Source organism: Neoarius graeffei, chromosome 13 (genome assembly GCF_027579695.1).
Source record: "Neoarius graeffei isolate fNeoGra1 chromosome 13, fNeoGra1.pri, whole genome shotgun sequence".
Lineage (NCBI taxonomy): Eukaryota > Metazoa > Chordata > Actinopteri > Siluriformes > Ariidae > Neoarius > Neoarius graeffei.
This window is the reverse complement of record NC_083581.1, coordinates 48,063,558-48,085,542: the sequence shown is the minus strand read 5'-3', so window position 1 is coordinate 48,085,542 and position 21,985 is coordinate 48,063,558. Positions and strand designations below refer to the sequence as shown.

Sequence of the window (21,985 nt, the reverse complement as noted above, 5' to 3'; positions counted from 1 at the left end):
TCGGAAGGAAAAGTCAGCGTTATGGATGTGACGAAATTCCGTTATGGATGTGACGCGTCTGAAATAGACATGGCATATGTTTAGAAAATCAGCAATTTAACCACCATAACCCTTTGAAAAACTCTCTAAATATCAGCTAAAACTATCAAAGTTCTTAAATAATATTTAAGATGGCTATTGTTTTGCTGTTTTGTGGATTTTAGCATACATTTCTGTGGCTTGTGGCAATAATATAGAATTGTACATGATCAAAGTTGATTTTAGCTTGGGTTTTACATTATAAGAAAGAAAGACTGACAGTGACATATTAGGTTGGTTACAAATTGGTTCAACTTATTCACATCTGTAAAATACAGGCCTAGGTGATATCTCTGGGAGTGGTTTTGATGTATTACATGTTGCTTTATTTTTGCATGGTGAGGTTGACATTTACATGGAATTGCCCATATCAGGCAAGAATGGGACAACATTTCTCTTTCAAAACTACAGCCATTAGTCTCCTCAGTTCCCAAACGTTTACAGAGTGCTGTTAAAAGTAGAGGTGATACAACACAGTCGTAAACATGCCCCTGTCCCAACTTTTTTGAAATGTGCTGCTGACCGCAAATTCAAAGTGAGCATATATTTTTGAAAAAACAATAACATTTCTCAGGATCAACATGGCGGCACGGTGGTGTAGTGGTTAGCGCTGTCGCCTCACAGCAAGAAGGTCCGGGTTCAAGCCCCGGGGCTGGCGAGGGCCTTTCTGTGTGGAGTTTGCATGTTCTCCCCATGTCCACGTGGGTTTCCTCTGGGTGCTCCGGTTTCCCCCACAGTCCAAAGACATGCAGGTTAGGTTAACTGGTGACTCTAAATTGACCGTAGGTGTGAATGTGAGTGTGAATGGTTGTCTGTGTCTATGTGTCAGCCCTGTGATGACCTGGCGACTTGTCCAGGGTGTACCCCGCCTTTCGCCCGTAGTCAGCTGGGATAGGCTCCAGCTTGCCTGCGACCCTGTAGAAGGATAAAGCGGCTACAGATAATGAGATGGGGATCAACATTTGACATGCCTTTGTACTATTTTAAGGGAAATACTGGGTTTCCATGATTTGCAAATTTTATTGCATTCTGTTTTTATTTACAGTTTGCACAGCATCTCAACTTTTTTGGAATTGGGGTTGTAAAATAAAAAATAACTAAGAAAACGCAATGCTGTTATGAAAGTCAAGTGGACATGTGGCTGATGTGAACTGCACTGCAGTCATCCATCAGTTACTCTAACTGACCTTTTTTTGTGTGTTTGCATTCTGCATGAAATTAATTTTTTGTACAAGACCATCATGAGAAGTGCACGACCATACATGCATGCACCGTTGAGGAAGTGTGCCTTTAACTACCCTGAACATCTGAACTGTAAAAATAGTGTTGTTACTTATGGTCCCATCAACAAAAAAAAAAAAAAAAATCAGGTCAAACTAACAAATGTAAATCAGCTTCGGTAAAACATTAGTGCATTTTCCTTTTCCTGCTTCATCTCATACGACTCACTGACTGCTAAAATCCTACATTGACAGGAGAGAGACCGAGACAGACAATCTGATAGTTGTTCATACTGTACAGACTTGTTGGAGTCTATATTCTGCCAAAAGAATTCTAGATTGAGAAACAAAAACTGGGGGAAGGAACCTCTGAGCCAATCCATAGCAGATTATGCTTTGTGAAGTTTGAGCAATTTTTCTCCAAGGACGGACATGCCCCTTGGTCCTCACTTGAGATTCATTTTAGATGCAGATTACAAAGTCTGGTAACATATCTGCAGGGAAATGAGCTCATACACATTTAAATGTTGTATTCTAACGTCATAATATACAGAGAGATGCCTTAGTGAGGTGTTGGGCCACCATGATAGGTGCCTTGGCATAGATTATACACAGAACACAATTCTTCCAAAGATTTTCCTTCAGTTCATGTTTTAATGATTGTGACAGAGAGCACTGACTAACTAATACACACACACACACACACTTTCTGCAGCTAATGTGCTCGAGTTGTACCCAAAAGCTAGGATTCAAGCCATACTGTGCGACATCTTCCACTGCTTCCCTTGTCCAAAGTAATACCACCGACCCGTTTGCCGGTTTCTTTGTGGTCATGTGGTACAATTTACTTAGCAGTTTACTACTAAGCTGTGGACATATACAAAGCAATGTTGAAACAAGGGGTGTAACTGTATTCAATGCTGATCTAAAGACCTCTGCAACAATAGTTTTGCTAAGGCTGTACTATCAGTACGCATGGTGTAACAAGAAACATCTCTTTAAGCACAACCCTCTTAGTACAGTCCATTTTAAAACAAATTTTATAAGTAATTATCACTTAATATAATGCGAAAGGTTAAAGGGATTCCAGGTGTGCCCCATGGAGGTGTTACACAGAGATGCTGACCCAGAGAAAATCCTAGCAAGCAGGATGCTTCTATTTTAAAGTTTATTAAATCCAGTCAAAACCCAAAAAATAAACTCCTTTGTATAGACAGATGATATCCACATGGGGCAGCACGGTGGTGTAGTACGGTGGTGTAGGGGTTAGCACGGTCACCTTGAGAAGGTTCTGGGTTCAAGCCCAGCGGCCGACGGAGGCCTTTCTGTGCGGAGTTTGCATGTCCTCCCTGTGTCTGCGTGGGTTTCCTCCGGGTGCTCCGGTTTCCCCCACAGTCCACAGACATGCAGGTTAGGCTAATTGGTGGCTCTAAATTGACCGTAGGTGTGAATGTGAATGGTCGTTTGTCTCTGTGTCAGCCCTGTGATGACCTGGTGTCTTGTCCAGGGTGTATCCCACCTCTCGCCCATAGTCAGCTGGGATAGGCTCCAGCTTGCCTGCGACCCTGCACAGGATAAGCAGCTACGGATAATGGATGGATGGATAATATCCACACATCTTCATTTATTCAGGTTTGTACCAGTATGCTGCGTACAGATAGTTTTTCCTTTTAAAAATGTCCCTGGGCGCCGACATCTTACTCTCTCCTAGGTTCAAATATCGCACTCAGAGTATAAATTATGCGAGAGCATCCAAGATTCTGACGTCACTTACATACCACATGACTTACCGAGGCTGAGATCTAGTGGATACATTGCTTCTAAATTGTTGCAAACAAACTTAGGTGCTTGAGCGTCAAGGGTTTGGTTGTAAAAATGAGCCAAAATCATTCAAGCAGTGAAGAACATGTGCATGCGCGCACACAGCCACGAGGCTGTTTTGCTGCTTATAAACACTCCATCAGCTACTCGTAGTTTTTTTTTTTTCAATTAAAGTTTTCCTTGTATTTTTATGTGACATGCTTGTTTATTTTTTTCCACTGAGAAAAATGATCTTTTTCGACAGCAAGAAATGCATTGCTGTAAGCAATGACCGTTGCCATTAGTATCGGTGTCAATACTGCACATACGTTACCTAGCCAAGTTATATTTATAATTCATAAAAGTGAAGTCTGCTGATTCCCATATTTTGTAGCCAGTTAAAAGAAAAGAAAAAAAATTCACATGGTTACAGAAAATTTCTGATTAGATTTTTAGAATTAGAAGCCTTCATGTCACATACACATTATGACACAGTGAAGTTCTTTCTCTGTATTTAACCCACCTGAAGCAATGAAAACACACACACACACACACACACACACACACACACACACACACCTCAGAGCAGTGAGGAGCTACATTCCAGCAACCCGGGATTTTTTTTTTAAAGAATTGGAAGCCTTTATTTGATGGCTCAGTGTTACTAAGGCTACAACAGCATGGTTTTGTAGACACAGAGTGCGTGTGCTTGACTGGCCTGCTGCCAGTCCAGATCAGTCTCCTATTGAGAATGTAAGGTGCATCATGAAGAGGAGAATCGGACAATGGCAACCTCGGCCTATTGAGCAACTCAAGTCTCACATCAAGCAAGAATGGACAAAAATTTCATTTGAAAAACTGCAACAATTATAAGCCTCAGATCCCATACGACTAAAAAGTGTTATTAAAAGGAAAGGTGATGTAATACAATGGTAATAATGCCTCTGTCCCAACTTGAGTGTAGTGCAGGCATCAAATTCTAACTTCTGTTTACATTTACAAAATAGTAAGACTATTGAAAATCTTTTCTTTGTAATGCTGTCAGTTAAATAAAGGGTCACGTGAATTAACAAATCACAGATTTTTGTTTTTATTGCATTTTGGAAAATATCCCAACTTTTTCTGGAAATGGGGTTCGGAATGTCGAGGGAATATTGAGGAGACAGGTGACAAATTATTTAGTGGGAGAACACACACACACACACACACACACCCCTCATTCATCATCAGCACAGAACACCATCATCACAAATCCCTCACAGGTGAAGCTTCTTAACACCTCCATCCACCCAGTGTTATTACTATTAAGCTAGTCTATAAGATTTATGAAACTAAACTTTGGCAGAAATATTTTCTGCATGTGTTTTTAATTTAAAAAAAAAAAAAAAAACGTTTCAGTTATCAAGCACAACAAAGTGACATTTGGACTCGTACTGGTAAACAAAATGCCGCAGAGCACAGACCAGATTTACATCAGTCGTTTAATTTGCATGATTATTAATGAAACCTCTGCAGCTGGAGAGACAAATCCTCAAAATTCATACATTTCTGTAGATTCTAAAAAAACACAGTAACCCACTTCTGGCAACTGCTGTGCACATTGGTGTAGTGGTTAGCACTGTCACCTCAGCAAGAAGGTCCTGGGTCCAAGGCCCAGTGGCCTTTCTGTATGGAGTTTGCATGTTCTCCCTAGGTCTGTCTGGGTTTCCTCCGGGTGCTCCGGTTTCCCCCACAGTCCAAAGACATGCAGTTAGGCTAACATGGGGCAGCCGTGGCCTGAGGTTGGGATGAAGTGCCCTTGAGCAAGGCACCTAACCCTCAGCTGCTCACTGGGTGCTGTAGCATAATTGCCCACTGCTCTGGGTGTGTGCGCGCGCACTCGCTGCTCACTTGTGTGTGTTCACTGCTTCAGATGGGTTAAATGCAGAGGATGAATTTTACTATGCTTGAGTGTGCATGTGACAAATAAAGGCAGCAGCTTCTTCCATTTTATTCAGCATTCTAGATGCGACATCAGTCTTTTGTGGGTGATTACAGGTTGTTTTTTTTTTAACAAACTCCGAATTCCAAAGACAACTGCAGAAATTACACATGCACCATGAGAGAGAGACACAAAAAGTGTGGATTTGAAAAATGTGTCATATCTGGCATATTTAGGGAAACCTAGCGTTATGGAAGTGATAGTTTTACATTATGGATGTGACCAGACCTCCACAAAATACAAGCACAGGGTTGAGTCATGAATTTTAACATACTGGGGGGATAAATAAATAAAAATTTGAACGAGTAATTACAGAAAAACTAACAATGAAATGACTGCATCATCAGTTTATTTATTATGTGAACTGGGATCAGGACACTTTGTCCAATAGTTGAGACATTTCCTCCAAAGCCTTTTTCATACGCACTATCAAATACAGTGGGGTAAAAAAATATTTAGTCAGACACCAATTGTGCAAGTTCTCCCACTTAAAAAGATGAGAGAGGCCTGTAATTTTCATCATAGGTACTGTCAAGTGTATGTGAGCATCAGGGTTTCCCACACTTGAAAGGGAAGGACTCGGACACAGGATTCCACTCGTCTTGTATTTTATTGGTTTGCAGTGGAACTGATGTTAGAATCAGAAGTAGAAGCTAGAAGCTTGGAGCTTGAAGCCGAAGCTAGAAGGTGAAAAACCTTTAAACATACAAACATAAAATAAATGTATGAATAAATGCCTGTTTTTCTACAACAAAGCATGTATGAATAAATGCTTGTTTTTCTATAACAAAGCCCAAGTTAAGTAGGCAACAATATATAAAATATTTATGTACCTAGCGTTATGGAAGTTCACTTCAACTATGAGAGACAGAATGGGGGGAAAGAATCCAGGAAATCACATTGTAGGATTTTTAATGAATTAATTGGTAAATTCCTCGGTAAAATAAGTATTTGGTCACCTACAAACAAGCAAGATTTCTGGCTCTCACAGACCTGTAACAACTTCTTTAAGAGGCTCCTCTGTCCTCCACTCGTTACCTGTATTAATGGCACCTGTTTGAACTCGTTATCAGTATAAAAGACACCTGTCCACAACCTCAAACAGTCACACTCCAAACTCCACTATGGCCAAGACCAAAGAGCTGTCAAAGGACACCAGAAACAAAATTGTAGACCTGCACCAGGCTGGGAAGACTGAATCTGCAATAGGTAAGCAGCTTGGTGTGAAGAAATCAACTGTGGGAGCAATTATTAGAAAATGGAAGACATACAAGACCACTGATAATCTCCCTCGATCTGGGGCTCCACGCAAGATCTCACCCCATGGGGTCAAAATGATCACAAGAACAGTGAGCAAAAATCCCAGAACCACACGGGGGGACCTAGTGAATGACCTGCAGAGAGCTGGGACCAAAGTAACAAAGGCTACCATCAGTAACACACTACGCCGCCAGGGACTCAAATCCTGCAGTGCCAGATGTGTCCCCCTGCTTAAGTCAGTACATGTCCAGGCCCGTCTGAAGTTTGCTAGAGAGCATTTGGATGATCCAGAAGAGGATTGGGAGAATGTCATATGGTCAGATGAAACCAAAATAGAACTTTTTGGTAAAAACTCAACTTGTCGTGTTTGGAGGAGAAAGAATGCTGAGTTGCATCCAAAGAACACCATACCTACTGTGAAGCATGGGGGTGGAAACATCATGCTTTGGGGCTGTTTTTCTGCAAAGGGACCAGGACGACTGATCCGTGTAAAGGAAAGAATGAATGGGGCCATGTATCGTGAGATTTTGAGTGAAAACCTCCTTCCATCAGCAAGGGCATTGACGATGAAATGTGGCTGGGTCTTTCAGCATGACAATGAGCCCAAACACACCGCCCGGACAATGAAGGAGTGGCTTCGTAAGAAGCATTTCAAGGTCCTGGAGTGGCCTAGCCAGTCTCCCGATCTCAACCCCATAGAAAATCTTTGGAGGGAGTTGAAAGTCCGTGTTGCCCAGCGACAGCCCCAAAACATCACTGCTCTAGAGGAGATGTGCATGGAGGAATGGGCCAAAATACCAGCAACAGTGTGTGAAAACCTGGTGAATACTTACAGAAAACGTTTGACCTCTGTCATTGCCAACAAAGGGTATATAACAAAGTATTGAGATGAACTTTTGTTATTGACCAAATACTTATTTTCCACCATAATTTGCAAATAAATTCTTTAAAAATCAGACAATGTGATTTTCTGGATTTTTCTCATTTTGTCTCTCATAGTTGAGGTATACCTATGATGAAAATTACAGGCCTCTCTCATCTTTTGAAGTGGGAGAACTTGCACAATTGGTGACTGACTAAATCAGGGCTCGACATTAACGCTTGTCCGGGACAAGTGATCCTTTATGTCGGACAAGTTCATCATCTCAGTTACTTGCCCGATCGGACAAGTGCCAAAATACGCCAATATTTGGGTTACATATCAAATTTATCAGTCTATTCACATGATTCCTGAAGCATCTTACTCGACATACTGTTTTGATGACTCGCCGGATGTTTCTCTTCGGAAAGAGCGATGTGCGCATGCGCAATATTCCGCTTGCGAAACCAGCCAATACCGCTTTGTGTATTTGAGCTGAAAAGTAAACGGTCGTTTATCAGACCCTCCAGGATTTCGCGATGTTGCGATTTGCAACTTCAACGCAAATTCAACCAATCCCCACGAATTCAGGGCGGTGTTACAATTATATCCAATCACCGCAAATTTCTCGCAAATTTGACCAATCGTTGGCGTCGTCTTGAGGTGACGTCGACAAACTACCTTCCGCCTTACTTCCGTGTATACGTTCAAGAGAAGCAGCATGTGCGAGTCAGTGTTTATATAGGCTTAAATTCTGTTACTGAAAGTGTATGTAACGTCTTTCTTATTAGCTGGATGATGGCCATGTTGCCCTCATACCCAGATAAACTGAATACATTGATTCACAAATCTAGTTGTGCTTTGGAGCTAAAGAGGGTCCACATTTGATACACGTGTACCCCCGTCCCTGCAGAATAGGAACGGTAAGATTCACTGATCCGTGTCGATGCATTGATTTCAAAAAGTTCTCAATGTGACTGCCCTGATTAAAAATGCATGCACCGGATACAGTTGGGGATGAAATCTGGTTGCTTCATTTCTAACATCTTTGCACTGGTAAAATTCATTTATTGATGTATAATCATTAGTAGAGGCCCTATGCCTTTTATTTTGAAATGTGAACAATAGACATGTAACAATATATTGTGTAATGATAAATCACGGTACAAATTTATGATGACTTACATCTTGGAAATAAACAAATGAACCATAATTATCAGTAGACTGCGTAGTCTTAGGTTGCTATAATTGCGTTGTTGAGACAGCAGAGGACACAACAATGAACAACAGAGGGAATGCATGTGACATCATTGTAGATGGAAGTAACACAGCTCAAATGCCACAACACAAAGAGCAGATCTAAAAAGTCAACGAATGCTGAAAACAAAAAAAAGTCTCTTTTTAATTTACTGTTGCAGAACAGCCAACTGCTGCTAACCACACAGGTTATGGTATTTAATGGCCAACCGCCACCACCGCTGCAGTCACAGTCCCATTTTCTCACAGAAATCCATCTCTAGGTTATATTTGGATTTTTTTTTGGGGGGGGACACAGTGTTTCAATACTGGGGTGTAAATTGTGTGACGCGCAACTCTCAGTATTACTGCTAGGCTTACAAGGCATTTATAAGGCCTCATAAGTCTAATCGCCTCTCACACTCAAGCCAGCTCCACCTCCGTCATTAGGACAGGTACACCCTGGGGATCCTGGTCTTGCGACCGGGTGAGCAAACGGAGCACTGGCACCAGCTTGTAAAGTAGCCTCTTTCAATCTGGATTACGATCATTGTAAAAGGCAAGAGAGAGCCTGTTTTGTGGATACGATTTCTGGATACGATCTTATTGATTATATGACTGGTTATTATTAGAGTGTTTTGTCAATTGTGTGTTTGTAAAAACTAAGAATAGAATAGTTTAGACTGAACTGCTTTGAAGATATGAGACCCCATCCGAGAACCAAATTGAACAGACAGGGCTATCATGATTTTCGACTCGGTACCATCAATACAAGAACATGCAAATGTGAACTCAAGCTTGCTGACCGTGTTATTCAGTTCAAGAATCTATCTCATGACATAACCTGTATGCAGGAAGTGAGACAAAAAGGAGAAGGAGAAATTTGTTTCAGTGACCCTAGGGCTGCTCGATATTGGAAAAAATCAATATCACGATTTTTTCAGTAAATATCGATATCGCGATTTTTAAAACGATATTTATACACCTTTTTTTAAAGCCCTGATCATCAACACCTGAGGCACCGGGCCACATTTTTATAGTACAGGCCTCATAGGCTACCTGTCAACCCTTCCCGTTGTACCCTGAAACGCCTTTTACTTAAACTATTTACTGTGCAAGCGCGTACTTTGCATAGGTCCTATAGCCTGCACAAGGCTCACGTTCTCCTCACTCAACATTTCCGATCACAGAGGATGGAGCCAGCGCTGGTATTACCAGTGATTACTGCGTAACGTCCACACTGGCTCGTAGCCAGCCAAGGATAAAATCTCTCTCTCACACACACACACTACAACGTAAGCTTGTGTGTTGTTAAGACACCAACATTAAAACACGCACACACACGGACTGGCCATTGGGAGTAGCGGGAGTTTGTGGGCCGGCGGAGAAAAAAAAAAAAAGTTGCGCGCTGGCCTTTTATATGATAAGCAATGTTAACAGTTTCTTTAAGAAACTGTTAACATTGCTTATCATATTAAAGGCCAGCACGCAACTGTAATAAACAATGTTAACAGTTTCTTAAAGAAACTTAACATTGCTTATCATATTAAAGGCCAGCGCGCAACTGTTTTGTTTTTTTCTCCGCCGGCCCACACTGAACCACCGGGAAAACTCCCGCTACTCCCGATGGCCAGTCCGTGTGTGAACACGCACAATATAGAGACAAGTCCTTAAGAATTAACATACATGAAAATAGCTCAGCGGCATGTAAACATTCCCTGAAAGTGTAGGTGGCACTGCGGCTAGATGCTACGTGAAATGGCACAAGGCAAACACCATGCTTCGCTCAGTCAACAGACAAAATCCACGAACCCAGTAGTCCTCCTACTACTGTGGGTTAGTGTTCTGTGGCCAAAAACACCCTATGCACAGTCATTCCAAAACATCCCCACTAGTTGCAGGTTATGTCTCAAATACAGATATGCGTTGTGGATTAAGCGATCTATTTTCAAGCATCAGGCTTCTCTTCCTTCATCTTCCAAATGTGGACTCCGCTATCTTTTTGGCATGTCAGCATTGAAATACCATTTGCAGAGATATTTCACTCGAAAAGTAAAAGCAACACATGATTAGGGCTACATGATTAGCAGGGGGACACCGTTTTAAGCGCACGGAATTTTAAAAACAATGTAATTACATCTGAGTCCGTCTACATCGCGCAATAAACCCGTCCTTAGCAGAACCTACTTCAAAGCATGATGCTAGCTGCAGATGCACAAGTCAAAATCAAATGAACCCAAGTAAACATGCCGCGGCGGGCAACATTAATAACCAAACTGCCTTACCTTAAAACGCTGCCTTGACCACAGGACGACTCGCAATTATTCCACTTAAATCCACACGGTTTAACACATCTAACACAGCTAGCAAGCTGGATATGTGCTAATATTGTTGTGCTTGTTTTCTTCCGTAGATGCCATTTTTACATTACCCAGTCCCACATCCAAAAATATGACGTAAATATATGTTAATTGTATTATTATAACTATTAGCAAGCAAATCAAACAACATATTAAGAAATCAATATATCAAATCACCCGACACGTATGAAAACAGAAGAACTGATTTTTTTACTGTTGCGGAGATATCGCGGGAGTAGAATGGATGACGTATGCAAGGCTACGGTGTGCCTTCGGGGACAGAAGGGTTCGTTTTACCTTACTGTCACGTCAATGTTATTGTTGTTTTATTGCCATTGTAGAAATATTGTGCACGTCCCTTTCGACAAATGACAAAAAATCGTTTCATATCGATATTATGAATTTTGATATCGTTTGACACCAATATCGATATCGTGATAAAAATACGATATATTGCACAGCTCTAAGTGACCCAGTACTTGACGGGTGGACGATAATCTATAATGGTATGAAAACGGCTAAGGCAGGTGTTGCAATAGTACTAGCACCCCATGTGAGACTACTGGATGTAAACCACGTGGTTGAAGGAAGAATGACAATGGTACGCGTCACTGTGTGTGGTGTGAAGTTATCTATTATAAACTGCTACTGCCCAACTGAACAATACGCAGAATCAACGAAGCAATCATTCTATCAAACCCTCCAGAAAATAGTACATAAATGTAAGAACGAACATCCCTCCTTCAAAGTTATAGTCGCTGGAGATTTTAACGCCACAATTGGACATGATTGCGACATGAATAGATGGCGCAGTGTTGGCCCATTCAATGACAACAACCCAACGAGCTTTAATGGATTACGCCTGATAGAAACAGCTGAAAGTGAAGATCTATTCTTGCTAAACACGATGTTTGCAACTAAATCTGATGAACACCGATGGTCATTTGTGTCGAACCTTGGCTATAAGCGCAGGCTAGATTACATCCTGTCAGATTGGTACGTGAAACGATCAACCACGAACTGTCAAGTCTACCCGATGCAAAGTCAACTCTTTGACTCTGATCATCGCATTGTGGTTATGACTGCTGCATTCCCAACTCGGAGACAAGTACACAAGATCTTTCGAAAATCCAGACTTCCTCCCACACGTCCGGATATGAATAAATTGAGGGATGACTTGAAGATTCAAGGACAGTATAGTGCAAAATTAGACTCTTTGCTGTTGGGACATGGTGAAGATAGTACCAAAATAGATACAGTAGAAGAAAGGATGACTGAGGCAATCATAGAGGCATCCCAAGAAATAATACCATCAAAAAGTAAAAGAGAGCTGAATAAGCCATGGACGAACTCAGTATACCAAGACCTCACACGGAAATATTGGGCTGAAAAGGACCCCAACAAAAGAAAGATCCTATACTATGAGACAAGAAAGATGCGAACAGAGTTGAAGAACAATTATTTCCAAACTAAGGCGGACTTACTGAATGCTGTAAGTGAAGAAAGACACAGAACAAGAGTTTCGTTTGATGAAGGAGTATACATCTCTAACACGGCTCAATAGACCATTGGTCCCAATGCGTAGGTTGGAGGAGCATTTCTCTACGCACTTCAGCGATCGTGGGTATGAACCACAGCCCGAACTGGAACATCCGGAGAATTACCCATACATACTGCCACCAGATGATGCTCCGAAAATAGATGACTCGGTACCAGAGCGAGGAGAAACAGAACACAGTATCAAGAAACTTAAAAATGGCAAATGTCAAGGAACAGATAAAATATATGCTGAACAACTGAAATATTCGCAATCATCAGGTCTTCTTAACTTTATGGTACTACTCATCAGCTTGATTTGGTCTTGTGCTCAAGTTCCAGCAAAGTGGCTAACAGCTAGTATTACTTGCCTATACAAGAAGGGTTTAAGATCACTGGCAGAGAATTACAGAGGGCTCAGTATAATAGCCACGATATCCAAAGTCCTGTCTGGAATAGTTGTTGAAAGAATAAGGGAAACCTACGAGTACATCCTCCTGCAATCACAGTTTGGCTTTAGAGCAAACAGGTCAACTACAGACGCAATATATATACTACGCCAGCTACTTGAAAACACAAAGAGATCAAAGGAACCAGTGTACATAGCATTTGTGGACCTCAAAGCAGCATACGACTGGATACCAAGGGATGCCTTATTTAAGTGTCTGAAGATCAGACTAAAATCCCCCCATTTAGTATCCATACTGCATGCACTGTACACTGGCACAAAAGCGTTTGTGAAAGGAAGTAAGCATCTCTTCGACACACTGGTAGGATGTCGCCAAGGCGCACTTGAGTCCCCTGTCCTATTCAATATCTATATGGACTTTGTAGTCAGGGTAGCACGAAATGAAGTACTAAGGGATTGCCCAGGTGCAGGTGTGAACGTTACATACTGCATTCCCAATGAAGTATCACCACGGGAATACCGCTCAGAGGCCCCAGCACGTGGAACTACCCAGATTACCGAATTGCTGTATGCTGATGATGAGGTGATTTTTGCAAACTCAATAGATGAACTAAAGAACACCCTAGAGATTTACGATCGAACCTTTGCACGCTTCGGCTTGAAAATGTCTTATGTAAAAACAGAAACTATGGCCTTCAATGTAAATGAGGAAATAAAGAGCCAGGCAAGTCTGCTCACCATTGATGGTAACAAAATTAAGAATGTAAGGGTTTTTAAATACCTCGGGTATACAATTACCAACGATGAAGAAAAGACGTCTCGTTTCCTATTTGCAAGAATTGGAGCGGCCTACCAGAAATGGAATGAGCTAAAACATATCCTCACAGATAAGCGAGTCAAACTATCAACTCGAGTCAAATTCCTCACCACGTGCGTGCAATCTCGCCTTCTATATAGTATACAGGCATGTGCACTGACTGAAAAAGAGTTGGATACAGTGGAAGTGATCTGGAACGGATTTCTAAGGAAAATGGTCAAGGGTGGGTTTCAACGCATCAATGCTCCCACAAGAGAAAAGCAAGTGTCCGATGACAGTGAACTAGATTGGAGATACAAAATTTCCAATGAAAAACTGAGGGAACTTACAAACACTCCTCCTATCCGCATCTTCTGTCAACGCCAGTATTTGAAATACCTAGGCCATGTTTGCAGGTTACAAAACTGGGCCATACAAAAGCAAGTTCTTTTTGATTGTAGAACACCGACCAAAGTCTGGACTAAGGTCGAAAAGTTGCTTGGGGTGGATAGGACACAGGCTAGGCGGTGTATGATGGACAAAACAAGGCTTATGCAACTGATGGATGTTAGACTACCCCCATCAGGAGCACCCCAAGGCCAGTAATGTGCCAAGAGGGAAATATGATGATGATGATGATGATGATGAATATTCTGACCTTTTGATTTGATCTCAATCATAATAGGACAACAGGTCATATAGGTCAGTCATATTATATGACAACAGTCCTATGGACTCCGTCATGGACTTATCAAAAACAGCAAGAGTTATTCACCTGAGTGTCAGTCACAAAGAAGTATAGATATACATCATAATTTTCCCCACCAGTGGCTAGTACTTCTCACTCAGAAGCAGTAAGTGGATTGAACATTTGGGGTGATGGTCACATTAACATACCAACCACTGAAAACCAGGACAACCTGAGTATAACTTCAGTATAATCCTTCTGCTGGATATTCATCTCCATTTTCCACAGTTTGATATGTATGGGTGTGCAAGATAATGACACATGCAAGTTGCGTCCTTTATCGGGTCTGGGAGATCAGGAGTTCTACTCCTAGTCGGGTCATACCAAAAGACCATCATAAAAATGGTACCTTCTGGCGAGGCACGCCACAATACAGATGAGAGTAGGGAGTCAAACTCTCGTGGTTAACAGAGAACTAACCCCCCCCACTGTAACCCTAGCTATGTAATAGGCGAGACACCGAAGGCTACTGAAACAGAGATGTGCCTTGTGGCACGGGAAGGACTTTAACTTCTTTAATAATCATTAAATTAACCAACTGTACAATACTCCAAATATATACATACAACAAAACCCTAGCAGGCAGAGAGAGGAAAAAAAAAATTACCTAAATAAATAAATAAAAATCAAAACAAAAAACACAAAACAGTTTATGGTGATGGACAGGATAATTCTGCACTTGGCTATCAAACCTGTAGCAGCTGAACTGAGACTTGAATGCAATTAGCAAAACTATTACATTTTAGACCACCAGTTTAAAAAGGTCCAAGCTTACTTAACATCCATCCATCATCTCTAGCTGCTTTATCCTGTTCTACAGGGTCACAGGCAAGCTGGAGCCTATCCCAGCTGACTACGGGCGAAAGGCGGGGTACACCCTGGACAAGTCGCCAGGTCATCACAGGGCTGACACACCGACACAACCATTCACACTCACAGTCACACCTATGGTCAATTTAGAGCCACCAATTAACCTACCCTGCATGTCTTTGGACTGTGGGGGAAAACGGAGCACCTGGAGGAAACCCACGCGGACACGGGGAGAACATGCAAACTCTGCACAGAAAGGCCCTCGCTGGCTGCTGGGCTCAAACCCAGAACCTTCTTGCTGTGAGGCGACAGTGCTAACCACTACACCACCGTGCCGCCCTTACTTAATACAATCAATCAATACAAATTTAACATGTTCGCAGTCCAGTCCACATTGCTCATAAACTGCCTACAACTGATGTGAAAACTATATACTGATAAGCAACAGATTTATTTGCAGACATTTGTGGTTCTGGCCATCAGAAAAGTACAACAGTCAATGGTTACACTTATTACTGGCATGAAAGGAAACCGTAAGACAATTTGTCTGGCCAATTAGGAAAACAAACTAATCAATATAGAAACGATAGCCGTTACTGAGCTACATCACTCAGAGTCCTGTGGACCGTTCTGGCAAGCATTCTGTCAAACAGACAGTGGTGCAGTAGTTCACACGGCCGTACCACGAGAAACCGGACTCGTTTATAATTAGCCAAGTTGCTGTTCACGAGAACAATTTGATCTTCCAAATAAAACAATTAGAATCAAAATCCAGTGAGAACTCAGGGAGGAGTAAAGAACCTTCAGGGAAGGGGGGGGGCACCTGCTAACCAGCCTAATTAGCAACCTGTTAATGACAAGTCAAAAAACCAGGGAGTAACTTTTATACTTAGATTTGCCAAACAAAACAAAATCAGAATCAAAATCCATTGAAAACTCAGGGAAGAGTAGCAATTTTGGTGAACTGTGGACGGACGGATGGACGCCGCGTGACGGCAACAGCTCACCGGACTATAGCTGTGTGAGCTTATAACAATATGTTGGTTTTGTCCGGTGTGGTTTTTGGATTTCTTTCCCCCCTCTGACATACATCAAGTATTGTTTTACAAGCAAAAAGTCCACAGTCCCACGTTCCCGATTTCTACTGGTTCACAAGATAATAAAGTTGGCACACAAAGTGAAAGAAACCAGCACCTCCAGTATGGTCACAGCAAGAGGCAAATCCTGTAAAGGATACAGCTAAACTGCAGATGTTGTCACATCTGCATTCTATTCCACAGTAATGATTCATACTCCTACTAAAACAACTAATTCATACTAAAAAACAACTCGTACTAAAACAGTTTAGTTTGAAATTAAGAGAAATATGAGATGATGGATCAGAATTTCAACTTTTTCCTCATATTTACATCTACGCATGTTAAACAACTTACAACATGGCACCTCTGGTGGCTGACCACCCAATTTTTAAGTGAGCAAAAGTACAGAACAGATCGCCATAAAAGTAAATTAACACAAATACCACAACATTTGGTTGCACATCGTATCCCTTGCTTGCAATAACCGCATCAAGCCGGCGGCTCACTGACATCACTAAACCGTTGCGTTCTTCTTTTGTTATGCTTTTCCAGGCTTGTACCACAGTGACTACGTTTACATGCACATCCAAATCGAGCTGCTGTCGGTAATCGAGCTGAAGGTCCCAGCAGGGTGCCAGAGAAATCCAATCCTACATGCACACAATGAAATCGGGCTATTGTGTGAGGTGCGTTGTGCACCCGAGCCACAGGTGGCGCAACACGCCCCATCGTGTTGGTACACTTCCGGTTGTCGTCATGAAGAAGAGCTATTCAAGAGTGTAAACAAAGTTATCAGTTCCGTGTTCTCCATTGCGCGTTTTTCTCCCGTCCATGAATTTTAATATATTCAACTCCTTAAGCTGAATGAGCATGAACTCTGTCTCCTCATTGCTCCAGAAGTGCACGTTTCTGCTTGCCTGTGGCAGTGGGGGCGTGGTCAAGCGCCGGTCTGTGACAGGAGGGCGGAGCCAGGGAAGGTGAGTGGCAGAATCACTTCACCTGACGGTAATTAACCTGTTTGTGTGTCTTCCCAGTAACCACGCCCTATTTAAGGAGGCAGAGGGAGAGCAGAGGGGACAGCTCATCCTGGGACTAGAACACAGCGCGCGCGTGTGTGTGTGTGTGTGTGTGTGTGTGAGAGAGAGAGAGAGGAGAGTGTGTGTGTTTTTCTCTCAAGAATAAAAGTAGGCTGTTAAACTGAAAAGTCTGACAATAAAAAGCCTATTAGTACCAGAAGCTTTGTCCTGCCGTCCTCTGTGCTCCACCCACACTTCAGAGAGCTCTACATCGCCATTTTCTCTTCTTCGTTTGTTCCTCCTGACCTCTTCTGCTGCTCGCTACTACTGTTGTCATGCCGACCGAGGCTGTTGTGTTTCCCGCTTGTGGTCTCGTCACTCGTCACTTCCGGAAGTAGCTCAACTACTAGCTCGATAGGGTATACATGCACAAAGTAGCTCGGCAGAAATCGCATAAACTAGGTCGTGTAGCTCGATTCCGAGAAATCAAGTTCGGTTCAATTTCAGCCGAATTAAGGTGTATACATGGCATTTCGAACTTCGATTTCAGTCGAGCAACGGCAGAAATTCGATGCTCTCTATGTGCATGTAAACGTAGTGAGTGTCTTTCAGTTACTGTTTGTTTGGAGGGGGAGGGGTTCTCCCTTCAGTCTCCTCTTCAGGAGGTGAAATGCTGCTCAATTGGGTTAAAAGGTCTTGTGATTGACTTGGCCAGTCCAAATCCTTCCACTTTGCTCCCCTGATGAGGTCCTCTGTTGTGTTGGCAGTGTGTTTTGAGTCATTGTCTCGTTGCATGATGAAGTTCATCCCAGTTATACCGGATGCATTTCTCTGCAGACTGGCAGACAGAACATTTGTATCGACTTCTGAAATCATTCTGCTGCAACCATCATGAGTTACATCATCGATAAAGATGAGCGAGTCTGTTCCTGAAGTTGCAGTGCTAGCCTAAGCCATGACACCATCTCCACCATGCTTGACCAATGAGCTTGTATGGTTTGGATCATGAGCAGATGCTTTTGTTCCCCACTCGTGAGGCTTTCCATCACTTTGGTCGACAATAAATCTTAGTTCCTTAACTTCTGTACCCCAAAAGTATTTCTTTGTGAATTCCAATCTGGCCTTCCAGTTCTTACTGCGGAGTGGATTATTTTTTCTTGTGGTATGGCCTAAATCTTCACGCGTTATTCTCCTTGACCAACACATTCCAGGTCTGGTTGTTAAGACAGCAACCACTGGTGTACTCCCCCCAGGATCACTTAAATATGTTTGATCACATGATCAAATGGGTGGGTTTATTTAAAAAAAAAAAAAAAAAAAAGGTGTGAGGGAGACACGTTCTACAGTGTTTCACACACCTAGATGCAAATATTAGGAAATCAAACATGGAACTCCGATCTGTCTCATTCATCTTTTAATCCTAAACCCCCAAGAGTTATGGGCAACACTAACGTTTCATCAGACTGCACCATTGTGTTAGTTAGGAATAGCACTGATTGTTTAAAAAACAAACAAACCTGTTGCGAGGGACGGGGATATGAGAGGATGCATAGATCTCCTCTGCTGAAACATCTGAAACACACAGTGGCAATATGCTCCTTAATGAAATTAAGGACTCCACTTTCATGTGGTCCTCTTGCCTCTGTCCGTTTAGGATCAAGCGACGAGTAAAACCGCTGAACTTCAGGACCTCCCCTGGACCGACCTCCCTCTCATCCTCCTCACTTGCATAGATGGTCTGAAAAATAAAATAAATAATTTACACATGGATATCATTAAGAGTTATAACGCAATATTGCAAGATGTTTTTTTTTTTTGGGGGGGGGGACCCATATGTCACGCATTTGTTCATGCTGTGAGGAACATGGGCAAAGGCACAAAGCTAAAATCAAGCTCAGCCTCAGCTCAATTTGTATACTTCTACATTTGTTATGCTCAGCCTGCTCAGGACAATAAACAGCCAGGAATATACACTCCCCATCCACCTTATTAGGAACACTTGTACCCCTGCTCATTCATGCAGTTACCTAATCAACCAATCATGTGGCAGCAGCTCAATTCATAAAATCAAGCAGATACAGGTCAAGCACTTCAATGTTCACATCATACATTAGAATGGGGGGGGGGGGGGGGGGGGGGGGGGGGAGAGAGAGAGAAATGTGCAGCCTCTGACTTGAACCGTGGCACGGTTGCTGGTGCCAGATGGACTGGTTTGAGTATTTCAAAAACTGCTGATCTCTTAGGATTTTCAAAACACAACAGTCTTTGGAGTTTACACAGAATGATGCGAAAAACAAAAATATCCTGTGCGTGGAGGGTCTGCAGGCTGAAACGTCTTAAACAAAACCCAAAAACAAACTCTTTTATCCTGGGACAGAATATCCATACAAGACATGTTGAGTGTTCACTTGTTCATATTGTACCTGTATATCGTGTCCAGATTTTATTTTAAAAGGAAAACAAATGTCCCTGTACGCTGCCATCTCACACTCTCAGAGGTTCAAATATTGCACTCAGAGTACAAATCATAACATCAACTCCAAACACGACTCAGCGAGGCATATTCAACGCATCTGAAGCAGTCAAAGTCTCACACACAGTGCGTGTTCGAGAGAGAGGAGGAAAAAAAAAAAAAACACACACACACACACACACACACACGGGTAAGTCAAAAAGTTCTACAGGGTACCCCCTGGATTTTGAATCTGAAATTTAAAGACTTTTTAAGACCACTGTAAATGAAATTTAAGACCAACGTCGCACCTTTCCTGGCATGCATATGAATGAAATATCAGAAAATCAATCAATCAAATCAAGCTTATAAATAACTTTAATGAACAGTAAGCTCTACAAATATCAGCTGCAATCTCTCAACATAACACAATATAACAATAATGGTGCAAAGAGTGTACGCAAACATGCACACATCTGAGGGTGTACCCCTGTGCGGTTTTATTACAACAATATTGCTACAGCCAGGGATGAGAATGAAAAATATTTAAAAAGTCTGAAAAAAACAGGGCGGGGCCCATGGCCCAGGGGTTCCAGGGGCTAATGATTTTGGGCTTTTTTTTTTTTTTTACCCCAAAACCATTCATTTTATCAGCAAAAAGTTGCAATGTATTTGGAAATAAATTCCCCTTCTTGGTGGACTCCCAGGTGAAAATGATTAATATGGTACAAGAGACTTGTTTTTAATCAATTCACATTTGATGATTTCAAAAAAATCAATGCACCTTTTAATATAAACGAGCTCTACAGCATTATATTTCTGCATTTTTGCTATTCATGTCTTTGAATACTCTAATCCTTTAAAATGAAGTGCGAACCAGAAAAAAGTTCTGTCATATAATTCTCTTAAGCTTTCTTCTGATGTTATCATGGTAGCAGGAGGTCTTGCATATTAAGCAGGCAACATTCAACATCACTCATCACTTCCCTTTCAACTGTTGTGTGTACTAACTAGGTTTTATCTGGACAGGATGTTGTGTAATGTAATACAGATACCATATGGTCAATTTGAAGATCGAGATGGTGATTTTGAATTAAAGAACAGGCATGTACAATGGGCATTACATATTGGAAATTTTTTTTAAATCAAAAACTATAGCTAACTTCATCTCGGCCTAAAAAATGTGGGCAGACGCTCCCGCGCAGCACATCCCAGCAATTCCCCCTATGAAATGAGCAATAAGTAGGAGAGTTATACACGGTATCATACCTAAAATTTTATCAGAAATATAGATATGATACTATGATTCTCCCCAACATGCTACATTAGACAAGCTAACCTCATTTATAAAAAGATACACACTTATATATGACGTGTATTTGATATATATGTGATATGATGTATATTCATACATTGTTACTTTACGGAAATCTTCAATAAGTTTGGTCTTTTCATGACAGCCTGTTGTAGGTCTAAATATAATGCACATGAACTGACACTCCTCACCTCAACATGTCCTTTACAATCATTTAAGCCACCATGGGGAATGCTGAAATCACTGCTGCAAACAGTACATCGGGCGAAACTGGCATTATTTTTTACCCTTATTAGACAGGGAGGAGATTCTTTTGTGTAATCTGAGGTGAAGTGGGTTTTGTACTTTGGTTTTTTGGGGCGCGCGCTCTCTCTCTGCCATAACGATCCTGTAGGCTGCACTGACTCAACTGAAAACTCCGGTCCTCGAGAAAAGGGATAAAAGCCCGCCCACACAAAGCTGATTGGGTTACTCAGCAAAATAAGCCAATCAGGATGCTCTTTGTCTGGCATGCGCTATATGAACAGGCACACAGGCAGTGTTGCCACATTGGGCGGTTTTAAGTGCATTTTGGCGGGTTTTGAACATATTTTGGGCTGGAAAACGTCAGCAGTATCTGGCAACACTGCACACAGTCTCCCTCGCGCACGCACATTCTAAGATGCGTGATGCAGACATTAATGTTGCGCGCGCACGCTCTTGCTCACTTCTATCAATATGCAGGAGACTCCCGGAAGTTCCGGGAGACTTGGGATGTCTGCGTTATAAGGTGACCACAGATCGTTAATCATAACCCCCCCCGCCCCCGAAAATTTCTCAACGGATTTACATCGATCTCAAAAATTATCATTTTGGTCTGAAAAAGTCAGAAATCTGCCGATCGGCGGAAAATTCTCATCCCTGATCGTGACAGAGCAGCCACTTCTGATTGGGTGGAACACAACCACGAGAAACGGAATACTGTTCGTTTGTGGGACTGAAAATAAGAGAGGGGGAAAATAATACCTGATGCACAAAATTTAAGACCTGC

The 21,985-nt window shown here is 42.0% G+C and overlaps 1 protein-coding gene across 2 annotated transcripts in view; it reads right to left on the bottom strand.

Annotated features, from left to right (window-relative positions):
* Nucleotides 1-21,985, bottom strand: part of slc2a4rg (SLC2A4 regulator) — a 157,076-nt gene that overhangs the window by 98,385 nt on the left and 36,706 nt on the right. For both annotated transcript variants that reach the window (XM_060937921.1, XM_060937922.1), the window contains one exon: nucleotides 18,706-18,926. In XM_060937921.1, the coding sequence (XP_060793904.1) occupies nucleotides 18,706-18,926 (221 nt within the window). The remainder of the gene's footprint in view (nucleotides 1-18,705; nucleotides 18,927-21,985) is intronic.